We start from the raw sequence: 18,567 nt of genomic DNA, 5'->3' as shown, positions 1-18,567 counted from the left end.
TTTTGTCATCCCAAAGAAGGAGTAGACCCCTCGCCCATCAGCAGTCTGCCCCCAGCCCCATTCCCAGCTCCCTCCGTGGCCCCCCAGTCCACTTTCTGTTGTCTCCGTTCTGGACATTTCACATGAACGGAACCCCACCGTGTGGGGCCCCTTGAGTCTGGGCTGCTTTCACCCAGTGCAGTGTTTTCAAGGTTCACCTGCCCCGTGACAGGTATATGTGCTTCATTCCTTTTCACGGCTGAACAGTAAATATTTCATCATACAGACAGGCCATATTTTGTTTATGCATTCTTCTGGTATGGGCATTTGGGTTGTTTCTACTTTGGGCTATATAGTACTACAGTTACGCATAAAAGAACATTGCCATGGACATGTGCGTGCATGTTTCCGCGTGGATGGATGTTCTCCGCTCTAGGGGACTGCTGGGTAACCCGGTAACTCTACCCTCACCTTCTTGAGGGACTGCCAAACTGTTCTCCAGTTTTCCAAAGCGGCTGCATCACTTGACACCACCCTGGCCAGGAGTACACTGGGCTTTTTTTTTTTTTTTTTTTGACGATTTTATTTATTTATTTGACAGAGAGAGACACAGCGAGAGAGGGAACAGGAGCAGGGGCAGGGGGAGAGGGAGAAGCAGGCTTCCCGCGGAGCAGGGAGCCCGATGCGGGGCTCGATCCCAGGACCCTGGGATCATGACCAGAGCCGAAGGCAGATGCCTAACGACTGGGCCACCCACGCGCCCCTGAGTACACTGGTTTTGAGCAGGGCAGTGCCTGCATGGGACTTGACCTTCTGAACAGGGTCTGGGCCGATGCTGGAGACACGGGGCTGGAAGGGGTGGGCCGGGCTCTGGTCAGAGGAGGGAGTTTCAGTGGGGAGACCTCACATGTCACCGGCAGAGTGCCAAATGGTACATCTGATCCGGCAGCAGGGAGCTTCTAAGAAGCTCTACTCCTCACACCCCACCCCCAACAAGATGAAGTCTCTAGAAGACATTTTTTTAAAACATTTTTTAAAGGTTTTATTTATTTATTCATGAGAGACAGAGAGAGAGAGAGAGGCAGAGGGAGAAGCAGGCTCCCAAGGAGCAGGGAGCCCTACGCGGGACGCGATCCGAGGACCCTGGGATCACGACCGGAGCCAAAGGCAGACGCTTCACCATCTGAGCCACCCAGGCGCCCTCTAGAAGACATTTATTCCCCTTTTCTCCCCTCCTCTCCACCTATAATGAGACCTCTGGAAAGATTCCACTCCCCTCAGTCCCTGCCCCCAACTTCCAGTTTTTTAGAAGCCCTCACAGTGGTCCTTTCCATATGGAGAGTCTTTATTTAGCACTTCCTTTCCCCAGTTCCAGAGAGATGGTCATTCGTACTTCCCACTACACACCAGCATGCAAGTATGTGCGCATGGGTATACGGGCACATGTGTGCGAACCTGGGCACCGTGCGGACTCACAAGTGCACGCGTGCGCGCCCACGTCCCTGTGCGGTGCCTGCTTCTCTGCTGGGGCACGGACACGCGCACTCCCAGTACGCTCTGCACCCAGACACGCACCTGTGCGCGCCGGCGCGCACACACGCACGCGCACAGATGCAGGGGGCGCCGGCGGAGGACTCCTCATCCCTTTGCCTCCCTGTCCCGAGATTGGGTTCTGTATGGCCCTTGTGTCCCACACGGGCCTCCCTACCCCGCCGGCAGGTGGTGCCCCCACCGCCGCCTCCCGCAGCTCTTCCTCTCGGAGGGGCAGGGTCTGGTGGTGGAGGAGCCTTGGCAACGGTGCCCCCCGCCCCCGCCGGGGGTGATGACAAAGGGATCATCCTGCCCTGGAGCCAGCGGCTGTGCTGGACTCAGCACCTTCCCACGTCCACAGCGCCCACCCGTGGCTCCAACCACCCGTCTAGGTTGCAGCGTCAAACGCAAACAAACAAGACCCAGGCAGACAGCCGAGCGCTGCCGCATCCCTGGGAAGTTATTGCCCTCCGGGGTGAGAAAAGCGCCCTCTCCTCCCCTCTCCCCTTTTCCTCTCCCCCTCCCCCTCTCTTTTGGTCCATGGATTTTTTTTTTTTAAAGTTGTGGTAAAGTATGCCTAACATACAATTTACCATTTCTACCATTAAATGTGCAGCCCTCACCACCGTCCACCTCCAGACTCTTCCCACCACCCCGAACTGAAACTCTGTCCCCATTAATGCTAGCTCCCCTCCCCCAGCCCCATACCCTCTACTCAGCTTTCTGTCCCTGCCTGCTCTAGGAATCACACAGCATTTCCCTCTTTGTGTCTGCTTATTTCACTGAGCACACTGTCCTCCAGGTTTGCCCATGTTGTAGCAGGTGTCAGGGCTTTATTCCCCTGTCAAGGCTTAGTAATATTCTGCTGTGTGGATAAGCTACCTTTTGTTTATCTGTTCAACCACCCTTAGACACGGGCTGCTTCCATCTTCTGGTTATCCCATTTTCTCGCGAACCTCTCTTTTTGTTAGTTTTTGTCAAAATCATACAGAATATTTTATGGGGCGCCTGGGTGGCTCACTCAGTTGAGCGTCTGCCTTCAGCTCTGGTCATGATCCCAAGGTCCTGGGATGGCTCCCCGCTCAGCAGGGAGTCTGCTTCTCCCTCTGCTTCTGCCGCTCTCCATGCTTGTGCTCTCTCTGTCTCTGTCCCTGTCAAAAGAATGGATAAAATCTTAAAAAAAAAAAAAATCATACAGGATATTTTAACTTGGAGCCGCCCTGGAAAACCTAGAAATTGTAGCTGGACAGTCTCTGGGCCTCAGTTTCTGCATCGAGCAAAGAAGACTCTAAGGAAATAACGCCGCTTGACATTGCTATGGTTTGTCCACATGCATGTAGGAGCAGCAACAAGAAGACTGTTCACCTCTGGGTGCTCACGTAGGAGCCAGACGAAGATGTGGCGGCTGGGGTGACCTCTCCAGGTGTGATCCTGGGCCACGAAACCTCTCCTCAGTGACTCTGAGCTGCCCCAAGCTCTGGCCAAGGGGAGCCACAGGTCCTCAGGATCTGTGCAAATGACTCAGTCCCCATTAATCAGCTCCAGGGTATTGTCCTTGGGCCTGTCCAGTGACCTGTGACCTGGGGCAGAAAAGAACTGGCCAATCAGGACCCGCTCATACTGTCTTTCAGGAAGCTGAAGAGGTGCAGTGGAGAGGTCAGAGGAGCTGGGGGCGGGGGTGGGGGGGGACACTCCTGGAAGCCAGAGGAGGAGGGGGCACTGAGCCCATGACAGGAGGTGCAGGGCTGCCAAGAGACACAGCACTGCAGGGAGCCCAGTCCCAGGTCAGGTACCCTTCCAAGAACACATGCACACACACCCTCCTACTTCACAGACTGGAGCGTGCCCATCTTCCCCAGAGTCTGACAAGAGTCCACAGTGTGAGGCAGGATGGGAGAAGGGAGCCGTGCACTCACAGAGGACAAGAACTCACAAACCTTGGTAGCCTGATGCTAGCTAACCTGGCCACACCAGTGAGCAAGAGCAGAGAGCTTGGATGGTTCATGGGGTGCCGGGCCAGGCTGCGGTTACACACCAGGGAGCTCGGATCGTTCATGGGGTGCAGGGCCGGGCTGCAGGAACACACCAGTGAGGTCAGATCGTTCATGGGGTGCGGGGCCGGCTGCGGGGTACACAGCAGTGAGCTCAGATCGTTCATGGGGTGCGGGCCGGCTGCGGGGTACACAGCAGTGAGCTCAGATCGTTCATGGGGTGCGGGGCGGCTGCAGGGTACACACCAGCGAGCTCGGTTCGTTCATGGGGTGCGGGGCCGAGCTGCAGGTACACACCAGTGAGCTCGGATCGTTCATGGGGTGCAGGGCCGGCCGTGGGGTACACACCAGTGAGCTCGGATCGTTCATGGGGTGCGGGGCCGAGCTGCAGGTACACACCAGCGAGCTCGGTTCGTTCATGGGGTGCGGGGCCGAGCTGCAGGTACACACCAGTGAGCTCGGATCGTTCATGGGGTGCGGGGCCGAGCTGCAGGTACACACCAGTGAGCTCGGATCGTTCATGGGTGCAGGGCCGAGCTGCGGGGTACAAGCTTCTTTTCGGGGTGATGAAAAGGTAAAATGGATTGTGCGACGGTTGCGCACCTCCGTGAATGTACTGGAAACCCCTGAACCGTACCTTGCAAGTGCGTGAATTGAACAGCATGTGGAGTCAGCGTCAATCAGGCTGCTGTCACGCGCACACAGACCCGCAAGCCCGGGGAGTCCCCCGCGGACCCGCACGCGCGCGCTCTCAGTTTGCTGCTCTCGCGCTCTGCTTTGGCGGGAGGACCGGGGACAGGCGGGACCCGCTGTCCGCCGAAGCCTCCCGGCCTGCCTGAGAGGTCAGAGGGAGTTTGGGTGAAAGCGAAGGGGACAGTGGATTTGGCAGTGCACTGAAACCACAGGGCGGGGTGGAGCGGAAATGGTCTGCAGACTCGCGCGACCCTGACAGCCAAGCGCTGCGCCCGGGAGAGAAAGGGGCGGAGCGTGTCGGGGGTGGGGGGCGGGGGGCGAGCCGTAAGGGCGGGCCTGCGGGGCGGTGTCTGGCCGGAAAGGCCCCCAACCTCAGCCTTTTGCGTGAGACTTGCCTTCTACTGCAGTTTTGGATTAAAATAAAAAAGACCCCAGACAGGGGTGGAGGAGCCCCCAGCCCCGTTGGGAACACCTGGGGAGACCTGGGCACGAGCGAGTTTCTGAGGGAGCAGATAGCACAGGCCAGCGCCCTTGCCAGAAGGGGGCAGTGAAACTCAGCTGGGGGGAGCCCCAGGGAGGCCACCCCAGCTGCAGAGGCCTGGCCTGGGAGTTGGGCATTCGGTGTGAGCTGGGAGACGGGTCAGGCTGTCCCCAACAGCGAGAACACGCGTGCACCTGTACCAGCCTTCTTACTCTCTGTATTATCCCTGGTCCTCTCACCGATGCTCCAAGGGAGGGTCTGGGGGCATTGACTTTGGCCCTTCTCAAGGCTGCACAAGTGAATGGCAGAGCACGTGAGGACAGAGAGGATTCTGGAGAGTACACCAGCCAGGTCAGCCCCACTGCACGTCATCCTGGCCTCTGGAGGCTGCAAGTGGGGAAGCCGCTGTCATAGCACCCCTCGGCAAGCCCCCACCCTGCGAGGTGCTTCACAAATGGGGCTCTAAGGAATACACAGGGGACAGCTGTAGTCTCTGGGGCAGGCCAACTGTAGCATGGTGCTGGGGTAATGGGCCTCCGACCCTGGCACAGGCCCTGGTAAATGGGTCCTGGAAGAAGGTGCTTCTGCTCCTGTGCGGGCCTCTTCCAGGTACTCCCCCATCACGGGGAGTAAAACACAAGCAAGGACTTTGGTCCTGCTGTTGGCTGATTATCCTGACCAATTCCAGGCATAAATGGGCGACGTGGGCAGAACCCTGGGGCCTGGGGGAGGCCCAAACAGTTGCAGCTTCTTTTTTTTCCAAAGATTTTATTTATCTGACAGAGGGAGACACAGCGAGAGAGGGAACACAAGCAGGGGGAGTGGGAGAGGGAGAAGCAGGCTTCCAGCCGAGCAGGGAGCCCGATGCGGGGCTCGATCCCAGGACCCTGGGATCATGACCCGAGTCGAAGGCAGACGCCTAACGACTGAGCCACCCAGGTGCCCCTGCAGCTTCTTTTTGAGAGAGGACCCTTAATCCCCAGGATGGACTGCTGGCCAGTGATCAGCCCAGGGCAGCTAAGGGAGTGGCCGGTGGACTGTACTTCCTGGTCACTTTCTGTTTCCAGTTTGTATTCATGGCTTTCTAGGAGGGGGAACAGGGCCCTTTCATCAGGGAATTCTGCCAACAGGCTATTTTTACTAGTTTGACAGACCCCCCCCCCCCCACCCCGTAATACTGAGAAACCAGGCTGACACATGGCCATGGGGGCATTCCCAGCCTCCCCTGTCTCCAGGCACTGCTACATAATGCTCAGGGATTGATGCTGGCTTCCCCAACCACACGACCCCCAACTATTTGGGAGCAGGGGCTGTACTCCTGAGACGGAGTGCTGGAAAGGGGAGACCTGCCAGTGGAGGGCCCTGCCCACTTTGTGCACTCACTCCCCACTGCTCTCTTCCTCGGCCACCCCCAGAGGCGGTGCTGCTCTCCTGCCCACACCTCCCGCAACCCTGTGCAAGAGCAGCAGATATTTGCTAGATGTTCAAAAGTATGTATTAACAGTACATATTCTGGTTCTCCCTTTTTACATGGGGTGGGCGTAGGCCTCAAGAAGCAATGGCATGAAAGTCATTCCTTCTTGGTTTGGATGCCTCTCTGGAGGGCTCCCTTCCCAGTGATCAGAATCAGGACTCCAGATCTTTGAAGCTGGCCATCATTCTGAACTTTAACATTCTTCTTTTCTTTTGCAAGGAAGAACATTCAGAACCAATACAAATGAGATGAAAAGGTTGATTCGGTTTCCAGGAAGATGGGACTGAGGCCGGCGGGCCTCACGCTTTGAAGCCCTGGTAGCTTCCCCTTCTCCTTTCGGGTCTGACAGCAGGCTCTAGGTTTGAGTGCGGACGACCAGACGAGGGACGTGGGCGGGCAGCAGCAGGCCGTGCTGCAAGGGAGGTGGCGCGGGACTGGAGGGAACCTGCTCGGTGGAGCACGGGCAGCCCAAGAGGCCCAGCACACCTGTGCCCCTGTGTCCCAGCCTGTGTCCTGCGGGTTCCAGGACCTGCAGGGACAGACAGGCTCGGCCCCCTCTTTCCCTTTTGCAAAAATCACTGCTTGGGGGCCTGTCCCAGGTCTGTCGCGGGGAGCCGCCGGCTTCCCAGACACCTGCCAGGACAAACGAAGCCCCTGAGCCAGCACGTGGAGCCTGCACGTGGGAATGGGTAGGGCGGGGGTGGTTTCCCGGCCCGGGGCTGCGGTGGCGAGGCAAAGAGAGGAGGGGAGATGGCCCGGGAGTCCCCGGGTCGGGAGGACGCGGGTGCGCGCTGGCCCCGCCCCGCCCCGGCCCCGGCCCCGCCCCCGGCCCCGGCCCGCCCCCCGCCCGAAGCCGCGGCCCCGCCCCTCGGGCAGCGCGGCCCCGCCCCGCCGGGTTGCTAGGGGAAGTGACGTCACAGCGCGATGGCGGCGGCTCCTTCAGGCAGCTGAAGGGGGATTTAGGCCCGGAAGATCCGAGTCCATCCGCGACGGGGAGAGGGCGAGCGGGGTTGGCGGGGGCCGGAGCAGGGGCGGCGGCGCTCGGACTGTCCCATCCGCCCCGTATTGAGGCGCTGGGAGCAGCGGGGCGGCCGGAAAGCGATGGTGAAAGCGGGGCCGTGAGGGGGGCGGAGCCGGTAGCCCGACCCGCCGTAGCGGCAGCAGCGGCACCGCCTCCCCGAGCTCAGAGCCAGGAAGCGGCCGGGAGGGCAGGAGCGAGCCGGACCCGCTGCCGCCGCCGCCATGGAGCTCAGAGTCGGGAACAGGTACCGGCTGGGCCGGAAGATCGGCAGCGGCTCCTTCGGAGACATCTATCTCGGTGAGGCGCCCCTCCCCCCCGAGCCCGGGCCGCCCCCCAGACCGGCGTCCGCCCGGCCCCCCCCGGCCCCCACGTCGGGGTCCCGGATCCCGGACACCTCCGCACCCCGCTGCGGGGACCCAGGCGCAGACCCGCCCCGGGGAGCCCCCTCTCCGGCCTGCGGCCGTGACCGGGACCGCGCCCCCGCCCCGCCCGGACCCCCGCAGCCTCCCGGGCGGGTGTGGGGCGCCGGGAACCCCGCGGCCCTTCCGTGGGGTCCGGCCCGTGCCCGCGGGGGACGTGCGCCCGCGGCCGCCGGGGAGTGGCCCTGAGCCGCGGCCCGAGACCCTGGCTGCTCGCCGCGGCCCGCCCGGTGTCCCCGCGGGCAGACAAAGGCCCGGGGCGGGTGTGGGCCCCCCGCGTCCTGGGCACGTGGGGGTGGGCACGGGGACCGTCCGGGGCGCCGGGTCGGGGCCTCCGCGGTGCCCTTCGCGGCAGTGCCGCCCGGGCTCACCAGCTGCCCCGGGTCTGGGCCGCGGGCCCGAGCGCGGGTTGTCCGGGGGGTCGCGTCCTCCGCCTGGTCGAGCGGTCCCGCGCGGGGGCCGGAGTCGGTGTTGCCGTGCTGGCGACGTGAGAGGCGGGTACGGTAGCACAGCTCCCTGTCCTCACGAGGTTGTCCCCTGGCTCCTAAAATTCTCAAGGTAGATTCGGAAAGAATGGGATTAGAAAGTTCTGGATTGTTTCAGATTTGCAGTGGAAGAATGTGCACCTACACGTGTAACCTGAACGATTGGCTTGCATCTTAAAGTTGGGGATTTAAAAATAACTTTCCTGCCTCTCTCAGAGGCGCTGTGTATAAGTTACTCCATAGGCCCTGGACCTGAGAACGTGCAGCCTGGCGGTCCTGTGTGTGCAGGGGACTGTTGCGCAAGTTTGGGGTAAACACGCTGTGCTGTTGCGCAGAGCGCCTGCTTTGCTGTTTCTCTTGGGCTGTGTACCTGTCAGAGAGGGTCGGGAAGAGCTTCAGATGGCCTCCACCGCGTCCCCCATCCTGCCCTCTTGGCACCGGAGCCGGTGCAGCCCCTGGGTTGACAGTGTTAAGAGGGGTGCACGTTTGTGTAGTTCGTGACTGCTTTGGGTGCCTTCTTACCCCACAGAGCAAGCCCGTCCCGGGCCTTACAGATGCCTCTGAACCTGCTTGCCCCCTGCCTCACTGTCCTGTTGAGTACAACACGCTTTAGAGATGTTTCCATCCGGTAGTCAGCTCTCTGCGTCCCCGGCTGTGTTCGTGTAGGGAGAATTGCCGGGTGAACATAAACTGTTGACATTATTTATAGAACAGTACATTTTGGCTGAAGTTTTAACCTAGAATCTAGGAGCTGTACTGAAAAGTCCATCCATTAGCCGCCCTTACACAGACATCAAAAAAATACTCTGAAACCTTCTGTCCTCTGGTGTTAGCCAGCTCTGTGTTTTCTGAAGCTGGTGCGGGGAGCCCTGTCTGCTTATTCACCGCTGTGTCCTCTGGGCCTCACCTTGTGGTGGGCACACCAGTAGCACTTGTTACACAGATCAGGCTGACCCATCCCAGAGGGGTCTGTCCTCCGTCCCCAGCATGTGTGTTCTAAGACGGATGAGCTGTGCCTCTCACGCCATCGCTCCCAGCACCCACACGGCCCACCACCCATCCTTTGAGGTGCACTTAAGACACAACTGATCTTGGGGCGCCTGGGTGGCTCAGGCGTTAAGCATCTGCCTTCGGCTCGGGTCCTGATCCCAGGGTCCTGGGATCGAGCCCCGCATCGGGAAGCCTGCTTCTCCCTCTCTCTCTCTCCCTCTGCTTGTGTTCCCTCTCTCGCTGTGTCTCTCTCTGTCAAATAAATAAAATCTTTACCAAAAAAAAAAAAAAAAAAAAAAAGACACAACTGATCTTTTCCGTCAGCGTCGGCTCTTGGCCCACACAGTGGTCCATTCAGGCTAAGTGCTGCGCCACTGAGGAGAGATGATCTTGTTACTTGAGTAAGATGTGCCTGGAAAACTGGGTTTGAGGAAGCTCACCAGCTACTATGGTGGAGGGTCAAAGATGGCTGCTCCAAAGACCATGGAATGGAGTGAGTCATCCTTACCATAGTTTTTCCTGTGTAGGTAAAGGCGTTTGTTAAGGAATTGGGTCCTCGTGTCTTGAACATTGTTATGTCCCACATATTCTCGTGTGATTACAATTTAAATCATTTCTACTGCCGTCATTTCGCTATTGATCAGAACACTCTTGATTCCTCTACATAGGTTCACCATGTTGTGATCCTGGCATTTGGGGTCTTGGATTTCCGCCTGGGACTTTCTGTGCTTTCAGAGGTTTGAAACTGTGAGAAGAGGAGGCCGTCTTTCAGCTTGCTGAGTGCCTTGTGGAAGGAGGGCCCCGTGTTGGCTTGCCTTCCTAGCGGCCTGCTGCACTGACATGGTCAGGGAGCACTGTGCTCTGCCAGTTATTCCAGTCCTTCCCACAGTTGCCCCTTTAAAGAGGGGCAGTACGTTGGGGCTATTTCTCCAGTGCCTGGACTTCAGAAAGTTTATGCACTGGATTTGGGCCACCATGGACCCCAAAGTGTGCAGTCCCGATCCTCCGTCTGCCTCCAAGCTTGCCAGGTCCCAAAGGCTCTTGGGAAGGGCAGGCTGAGAAGGCCTCAAGAGCTCATGTATCCCGTATAGTACACGCTTAGGCAAAATGTTGCCTGTACCTAGTATTGGCAGTGGGCGTAATGCAGAGCCCTCCCAGCCCTGTGCCTCTCTCAGCTTTGGCCCTTTGCTGCTAGAGGTGATGTTTTGTGAGGCACTGGACACCAGAAGCCCTTTCACTTGTGGGCAGTATACCTCTTGTACGCCTGCTAACATTTGAAAAACGGTGAGGGCCATGTTCGGAATGTGGACCACGTGTTCTCAGTGTGAGCAGTAGAGCTGAGGGAAGAAGGGAGTGTGTGGAGTGGCGGTTCAGCAGTCGGCAACAGTCGCTGTTCTGTTCAGCCAGTGTTCCACAGTGTCTGTGAATCGCCGGTTCTCTCTGTTCTTGTCCATGTCTATCTTCTAGAGGCTGGCAGAAGGGTCCTCGGGCCCCTCCCATCCCCTGCCCCTGCCATTCATGATTGGTGGAATGGAGGTTTTCTTCCGGCCCGTTGGCCTTTGTATCCGACCCTGTCACTCCATCTGTTTATCAGAGGATGGCCTCCTCTGCCCATGTGTTACCTGGGTGGACTGTGCAGTCTGACATCAAAACGTTCATAAATACCTTTAGAGAGCTGAAGCTTAGTAACCTCTTCATACTTGATTTTCATGTTTTCCCTCTCGCTGACTTTCTCTTCAGGAGTGCTGTGCAAGGATGCCTGGCACGAAGTAGGGGTTCCAGAGTAGTGGCTGGCTGGCTGGCCAGCCGGGAGAGAAGACCAGTTGCCGGCACTGGCTGAAGCTTTCCTAGTCACCTGCCTGTGTTCTTTAGGGTGGTGGCTTAAGCTCTGAGTGTGTCTAATGAGAGGTTGTGATCCTGCCTTGTCAATAGTTGCCCTGTGAGAGTGACCTTTGCCTGGCTACCCAGAGGCCTCTCCCTGTTTCTTTGATAAGACAGTCGTCAGTGGGAGTTGGGCGTAAGGACAGCTGTCCCAGGACAGAGTCAAGCGTGGGGTTAGGTTCACTTAATTCATCATCTGACTTTGCTCAACTTGAGAGACGTAATTTTGTTTTCCTAGGACCACCACTAACCTGTGTCTAAGCAGAGAGTGACACCTTTGCCTAGAGAGAGGAACTCTTATCCGACCGGGTGGGGTTGCTTAGCTACAGGAGGAGTTGAGGTTGTTGGGGAGATGAAACTGCTTAGTGTAAAAAGACACTGTGGATTGACTTGTAAATCTAAAACCCAGTGCTCAGTGGGGTCTTTTAAATTCTTGTTCCCTGTCTAGAAGTACTTGTAAAAGTTAGTTGTGCTGAAGGACTGGGCTTCGTAATTTCCAGTGCTTCACAGGCCATTACTTTTGTAAAGTAAGATTAAAATGTTGGAGCAGCATCACTTTGCTGTCAGAGCTCCTCAGGGCTCTCTCACGGCCCTGTATTGGTGCCCCCGGGGCTGGTGGTGTTTTGAGCACTAGACTTGCAGCAGCCCTACCAGTGAAGCATGAGGTGTGATGCCAGCCATAGGAGATGGGGCAGGGCTGCAGGACTGCACACTGGTGGACCTTGGTTTTGCCTGTGATGTTTGCTTCTCAGAATGCACAGGAATTGAAGCTGGGCTGCTTGGTACATCTACCCAGTGGGCAAAGACCTTGCAAGGAAGCAGCCCAGAGTGTATGCTGTTCTCACATTTATTTGCAGAGCCCAAGCCCAGCCTCTCTTTGGGTCATGTGACTCTGGGCAACTTTCACAGTTGTGATCCTAGGGGAAGGCTGGCTCTGATGCTGGCGTGATCCTGGGGGAGACTGGCCCTATTTGCTGGTATAATTCTTGGGGGAAGCTGGCGCTGCTTGCTGGTGTGGTCCTAGGGGGAGGCTATCTCTGTTTTCAGGTGTGATCTGTGGGGAGGCTGGCCCTGTCTTCAGGTGTGATCCTGGGGGAGGCTATCTCTTCTCAGGTGTGATCCTGGGGAACGCCATCTCTGTTCTCAGGTGTGATCTAGGGGAAGGCTGGCCCTGTCTTCAGGTGTGATCCTGGGGGAAGGCTATCTCTGTCTTCAGGTGTGATCTAGGGGGAGGCTGGCCCTGTTTTCAAGTGCGATCCTAGGGGAGGCTGGCCCTGTCCTCAGGTGTGATCCTGGGGGGAGGCTGGCTCTGTCTTCAGGTGTGATCCTTAGGGAGACTGGCTATATTACCAGTGTAGTCCTGCAGGAAGCCTGGCACCATGATAGGAGAATGGAATGCAGATTGTGTTCCAGAGTTGCCTATGGTCATTGGCTCCAAGACTGTCAGGTCAGTATTGCTGGGTTGATTGATGTTTGCACTATCAGCCACAATAGAGTGGAGCTAGAATGTTCTCTGCCTTCTTGAAGGAGCTGGTCTGGTAGGTAGTCTGTGTGGGTCCAGGCTGTCTTGTCATTGAAAACCGGCTTCGTGGCAAGGGTGACACTGCTGACGTAGTTGGTGGAGCACGAGTGCTCTTGCTAAAGGCCCCCCTGCTCATGCTTTGGGGGACAGAGTTGCTGATGTAACCAGTAAGCTGAGTCATCCGTTTCTCTGTGTCTCCTGGGCTGGCGGGTTCAGCTCGGAGTCCAGGTCCTCACAGGAACTCCCAGTGCATTTCTTATTTGCACAGTACATTTACGATGAAGTCATTTCTCTTGTGATTGGATAGATCATCGCAAATGCGGGTACGAAGAACAAAATGTATTACCTGTCTTCTTTCTGAGTGCTTAAGAGAGTCTCTGTGGAGTGGTAAATGAAGTTCTTAAATCTGGAATAGTCACTTGCAGTGATCAGATGGTGGTTATCCCCATGGTTTTGGGTTCAGACCCACCAGAAGCACTGCACTTCTTGCAGCCCTCTGAGCAGTCTGGAGGAGACTTTGGGGGTTCTTGGGCGTTTAGTGGACACACGAACCACAGCAGGCAGCGTTCCTGCAGGCTGATCATGGTTTTAGTGCTTGCTGATCTTATTCTGCCTTTACCTGGGAATCTCAAAGTGCTTTGTAACTGTGAACCCACTCCTCTGTGCAAGTCTCTTGTGAAGCAGATGGCACTTCTCCCCACTAAACCTGTGGAGAGAGAAACCAGTCAGTTGAGGTTGCTTTGTCCAACACTACAATCTCCTGGGGAAGGAAATGTCGGGGTCTCTTGAGCTGCTGGAACCAGTACAGATAAACATACTGCTGGGAAGGATTAAAGTGGTTTATATATCGGACCCCCTTATCTACAGGGGAACATTCCGTGATCCCCAGGGGGTGCCTAAAACCATGGACAGTACCAGACCCTGTGTATACCTTGTTTTTTCCTAGACGTACTTACCCATGATAACGTTTATAAATTAGGTGCAGTAAGAGGTTCACAACAATAGCTAATAATGAAATAGAGCGATTATAGCAATATATTGTAAATAAAGTTCCGTGACTGGGGTCTCTCAAAATCATCGCACTGAGCCGCACTCCCCTTTGTCGCAACGCCGTGAGATGAAGGGCCTGCGTGACGGGAGGAGGGAGGGGGTGATGTGGGCCTGCGGCATCGGGTGAGGCTACCGCCGACCTGACTGCGGGGCAGGTGCAGGGTCATCTGTTTGCAGACTGTGGTCGTCCGCAGATAAGGGGGGACACCTGTACTCAGAAGGCACCTATGGGAGGACTAGGTATGTGCTATTTAAGACTTCCCTGTTCTGTCCAGCTAAAGCTTTTTTTTTTTAAGATTTTATTTTATTTATTTGACAGAGAGAGAGGCAGGAGAGAGGGAACACAAGCAGGGGGAGTGGGAGACGGAGAAGCGGGCTTCCCGCTGAGCAGGGAGCCCCATGCAGGCTCGATCCCAGGACCGTGGGATCATGACCTGAGCCGAAGGCAGATGCTGAACGACTGAGCCACCCAAGTGCCCCTCCAGCTAAAGCTTCTTGAAGAAGGGTTCACAGGCACAGCTTTGGGGCAGATGAGAGTTCAGGAGCATTTGTGTGTGAAGCCTGGGGCAGGGTGGGTGTTGTCACATTGGCGTTTCCTTAATTGGAGTAAAGCAGAGATAGAACATTTTTAGATAAAAACTGATTTTGCCTTCAAACTCATGGGCTGGTTATCGGGAGCTATTAACAGATGTTTTGCCAGTTTTAGCATAAAACTGACAAAAGGTATGTGACAGGTGCGTGTTGATGGGTCTCGTCTGGGCTCTGAAAAGGGGTCTGTTCTTCTGGTCCAACGTCAGTAAGAAATGCACAGCGATGTCCTGTTTCTCAGGAAGGGGAGAGGTTTGCAGGAGTCTCCTTATGGGAACCAATTCCACTTGAGAAGTGCCCTGACTGTTCCAGGATGCGTGCGGCTCAACACCGGGGGTGGGTGGACTGAAGCCGTGTGGGTGTTTGGTAAAAAGAAAGGCCCAAACCCACCCACACAGGCCTGTCCAGGCAGCATGGAGAAACGGGGAGCATACAGTCACCCTGGAACTCCCCTACTGCTTGGCCTTGGATGGGTGAACGCAGGGGCTGACCAGCAGGTGGACAGGAAGGTTCAGGGCAGAAAAGAAGGGAGTCCTTGCTGAGAGAAGCACGCCGCCCTGTCTCTGGATCCCCTATTGACGTGATCAGAGTGGGGACATATGGAAGTGGGTGAGGGAATACTAAATAAGATTTTTCTATACATATCAAAGACTTCCTGCTTAAAAAGTGAAAGTAATGATGATTTTCCACAGGGGTTTGTCAACCACCGACACCATTTCATGGTGGAAAACAGAGCAGAGGGTCTGTAGTGTGTGGTAGCATTGCGTTAGGTGGTAGACACCAGATTATTAATGTTTGTGATTTTCTTTCTTTGCCAAGGTACGGACATTGCTGCAGGAGAAGAAGTTGCCATCAAGCTTGAATGTGTCAAAACCAAACACCCTCAGCTCCACATTGAGAGCAAAATCTACAAAATGATGCAGGGAGGAGGTATGCCCTTTACCTGTTCAAAAGAAAACCAGGGTTGTATTTGATGAGGGAGAATGTGTCGTGAATCAGAGCCTCTGGTTTATTTGGGAAAGGGAGGAAAATCTCCGTACGCTTGACTCAGTCACGTGGCTTCCTTCAGATACCGAGAGGCCTACCGAGGGCCTCATTCAACATAAAACATGATTTTCTGCTTTTCCTTAGCCTCATGTTAGCTAGTAGTGTCTTTGAACTCAGGGTGCGTGTGAATTTTGATTTTTCAGGCATGCTCCTGATTGTTGGGTATGCCACCTCAGTCACATGCTTTGCTCACAGCTTTGAGGGATCCCCCTCAAAGGCTCCTGAGTGAAATAGAGTTTAAATTCAGTGACCTCTGTGGCCCCTTCCAACTCAATTACTGTCCCAATTCTGCGAAACCTCTCAGACCTAAGGGTGTCTGATGTTTGAGAGCACCCATCCTGATCTCAAAGTCTAACTTTTAGAATTCTCTGGACTTCAAAAGTTTGGCTAATGGAGCAGGTGGGGATTTTGTTGGCGGTCTCAGAGTCCCGAAGACACTGCAGCATTAGGAAGGACATGTCCGTGCTTCACCCCAAGGAGCTCCCCTCGGGATCAAGGCTTTGTGTCTGAAGAATGGCTACACTGCATCCTGTTTGGAGACCCTTCATGGCAGAAGCCTCTGTGGTACTTTCATAGTTTGGGGTGCTCTCTGCACTTTGCCAAATGAAAACTTGTCTTCAGAGTCTGAATTCGCTATTTTCAGGTGAGAAGGGAGGATTGGTGATTTCACTCTCGCATCTTTCCTCCACAAAAATGGTTTAATCTGTGCTGCTACTAGCAACCAACATTTCTTGCTTTACACAGCAACAGGTGTCTTCTTTAGCAACAGATACATATCAGAGCAACACCGACAGTCCTGCAGGACCCATCATGGAGGGCGTCCAGAGCTTCCTGTCCCAGCTTTCTCGGGACCCGGCACCCAGCCGCAGAAACGCCTGTGGGCCCCAGGGAGTGGTCAGCGGAGGGCAGTCTTCTCAGGCATCAGGGACAGTCTACTACCCAGCTGGTCAGGTGGTGATGAGAAGGAGGTGACTCGGGTGTGGCCTTCATGGTTGCGCAGGGCCTGATGGCTGGGGGTTGAAGAAAGCTTCCAGCTTAAAAGCCTTGTTCAGTGTTAACAAGCAGCATCTCTGTGAGAATTCGTAAGCTGGCGGGCCAGAGGGCAGAAGGGAAGGAAACGGTCAGCTGACACCCCACATAGGAATTGGATAAGTGGCTGAGACTGAACAAAGAAGAGTTTATTCCCTTCGGGATGGGGCTTCTCCATCCCTGGACCACAACTGTCTGCTGTGGGGCTGAAGGCCTAGGCTGCAGCATTGCATCTCACTTTGAATCCTTGCTTTAAGATTTGTGCCCCTTGTCTAGGGTCCTAGAAACCTAGGATTTTCTCCTGTCTGGCCATCCTCCACATGTAGATTGAGTTTTACTTCTGTTTCAAATGTGTGCTTGGTGGATATTATCAAGGTGCTTTAAAGAAAAAGTAAAGATCGCAATTTTTGAAAACAGATGGGTGTCCAGAAACACAGAGTCCATGATTCTGGTAGTGTTGTGTGAATTCCTCACCACCACGAAGCAGACAGGGTGCAGGGGTCCACGTGCTGTTGGTCAGCCTTCTGAGTCAGATCTCGTGCCAATACACACAGACCACTTGGTCTTGGTGAAGGGACAGCAAGTACTTCTGATTGTGGCTCTTCGATGCTTTTAATCCTGCGTTCTGGGCTTACTTGCAAGTGGTTGAGACTGACGGCACCCTAGGAGGAAGCTAGAAGCTGAGAGGCGGCCGTGCACCCTCAAGCTTGCTGTGACTGAGGGAGGAGTCAGCCTCACTTATGGACACTGGTACATCTGCTGCCACTACAGTCCTGTGCAGTGGGTGCAGCCTCGCAGACCGATGCAGAGCTTTCCAGGACAGAGATTTGAACCTGAGCGTCATTGTGCCCAGGCCACTGCTGCGCAGCAGCTCTGCTCCTAGGGAAGTGTGCCCCAGATGCTTCCACCTGCCGCAGATCTGCTGGCAGTGATGGAACACTCGGAATAGCAGAAATAGATCTTGCTTAGTTTCGTGGGTCAGTGACTTGGGTGGACAGCAGGTTCTTCCAAAATGCAGTGGACTGCCAGGCCCTACCTAGATGTTAACTGCTCTTTCCCATCCTGATGTCCCCAGAGTGGCTTTGGACCAACCCTTTTTTGGTGGTCCCTCAGTAGAGAACAAGTGTTTAGTCCACAGCTGCTTCAGGTCAAGGCCCCGGGTGGGGGTGGCATGTGGGAGGGGCGAGTGGGCTGTTCGTATAAAATCTGGGCTGGCACTCGCCAGTGCAGTAGGGGCAGGTGGCGTCCCCAAGTTCACTTCTCTCGTCCTAAGTCCTGGTCAGTTCCTATGCTTTATTTTGGACAGTCACTATCTTTTTGTTAAGAAGTGTTTCACAGTAGCCAAGAACGTTTTAATATACGGGGATCAACACTAAATTGAACACCTGTTGCTCCCACCTGCTTGAGAGGCGGCAGGACTCCCCCCTCAGTGCCCACGTGCCAGTCCCAGTGCGCTCTGGGGGAGAAGCCACAGTCCAGAGTTTGCTCCCGACATCTCTGCCTAGTTTATTTCTAAGTTTTTGTCTCTCTGTCACCCTGTAAGAAATTTGTTTTTAAAAAATCCAGTGACCTCGTCTAGAAACGTTTGGCAGTTTACTTATAATTGTTTTAGGTTTGAATTGTCAAAAACTGTGAAAATTTCTATTTGCATTAATGTTGGATATTGGAACTTCTCATAAGTAAAAATGAAAAGACTTTGCCTGTGCCTGTCCCCTAGTATTTCACCCCCAAGCATAGATTTTGGTATCTTTGGACTCCATCAGGTGTTAAAGAACTACACATAGTGAAGCCAGGGACCCATTTCCCATCCGAATGGCACATGCGTGGGGGCAGCGTGCTGGCCGCCCCACTGCTCTTGCCCCACAGGCCTTGCTTGCTCCTGCACGGGCCCAGCAGGGGCATGCATTTTCAGATTTCTGATCTTGCTGTCACCAGAGGATCAGTCTGGACAGTGGCAGGAACATGCTTGTGAATAGCTTTATAGCTCATTGCTTCCTGGGGCCTCACCACTTGATTTTCCAGACAGTCTGCTCAGGACAAAGCAGGCTATACAGAAAGCTGAGCATCTTCTGGTCAGAGAACTTGAAGAGCAGGGGCGCTCTGCCTTTACCACGTGTTATCTGCTCTCTGGTGCTCGGGTGACAAGACATGCTGGTGTCGACCACTAGAGAAAAATATGCCGCCCTTGGAATCCCCCATCAGTGTAAACGGACATTGTGAGTCCTTGATGCACCTCTGCCTGATATACGCTACATTTGAATCTGTGCAGTACGGTCTTTGTGTACCATACGGCTTTACGTGGGGCCCCGAGGGCCCCTGTGCTGACATGGCTGATCTCTGTAAGCAGTACTTCTCCCCTGCTTCTGACTTCTTGCTCTTGGGGACGG

At 55.3% G+C, this 18,567-nt stretch overlaps 1 protein-coding gene across 4 annotated transcripts in view; it reads left to right on the top strand.

The window, feature by feature from the left end:
- Positions 1–7,065: 7,065 nt before the first annotated feature.
- Positions 7,066–18,567, top strand: part of CSNK1D (casein kinase 1 delta) — a 33,558-nt gene continuing 22,056 nt past the window's right edge. For 2 of the 4 annotated variants that reach the window (XM_027624784.1, XM_027624785.2), the window contains exons 1-2: positions 7,066–7,466; positions 14,924–15,034. In XM_027624784.1, the coding sequence (XP_027480585.1) occupies positions 7,391–7,466; positions 14,924–15,034 (187 nt within the window). In that variant the 5' untranslated portion in view covers positions 7,066–7,390. Of the gene's footprint in view, positions 7,467–14,923; positions 15,035–15,556; positions 15,795–18,567 lie in introns of those variants that run through there. The other 2 variants (XM_027624786.2, XM_027624787.2) reach the window with 2 other exon arrangements.

Source organism: Zalophus californianus, chromosome 16, assembly GCF_009762305.2.
Source record: "Zalophus californianus isolate mZalCal1 chromosome 16, mZalCal1.pri.v2, whole genome shotgun sequence".
Taxonomy (NCBI): domain Eukaryota; kingdom Metazoa; phylum Chordata; class Mammalia; order Carnivora; family Otariidae; genus Zalophus; species Zalophus californianus.
This window is presented reverse-complemented; position numbering and strand designations above follow the sequence as displayed.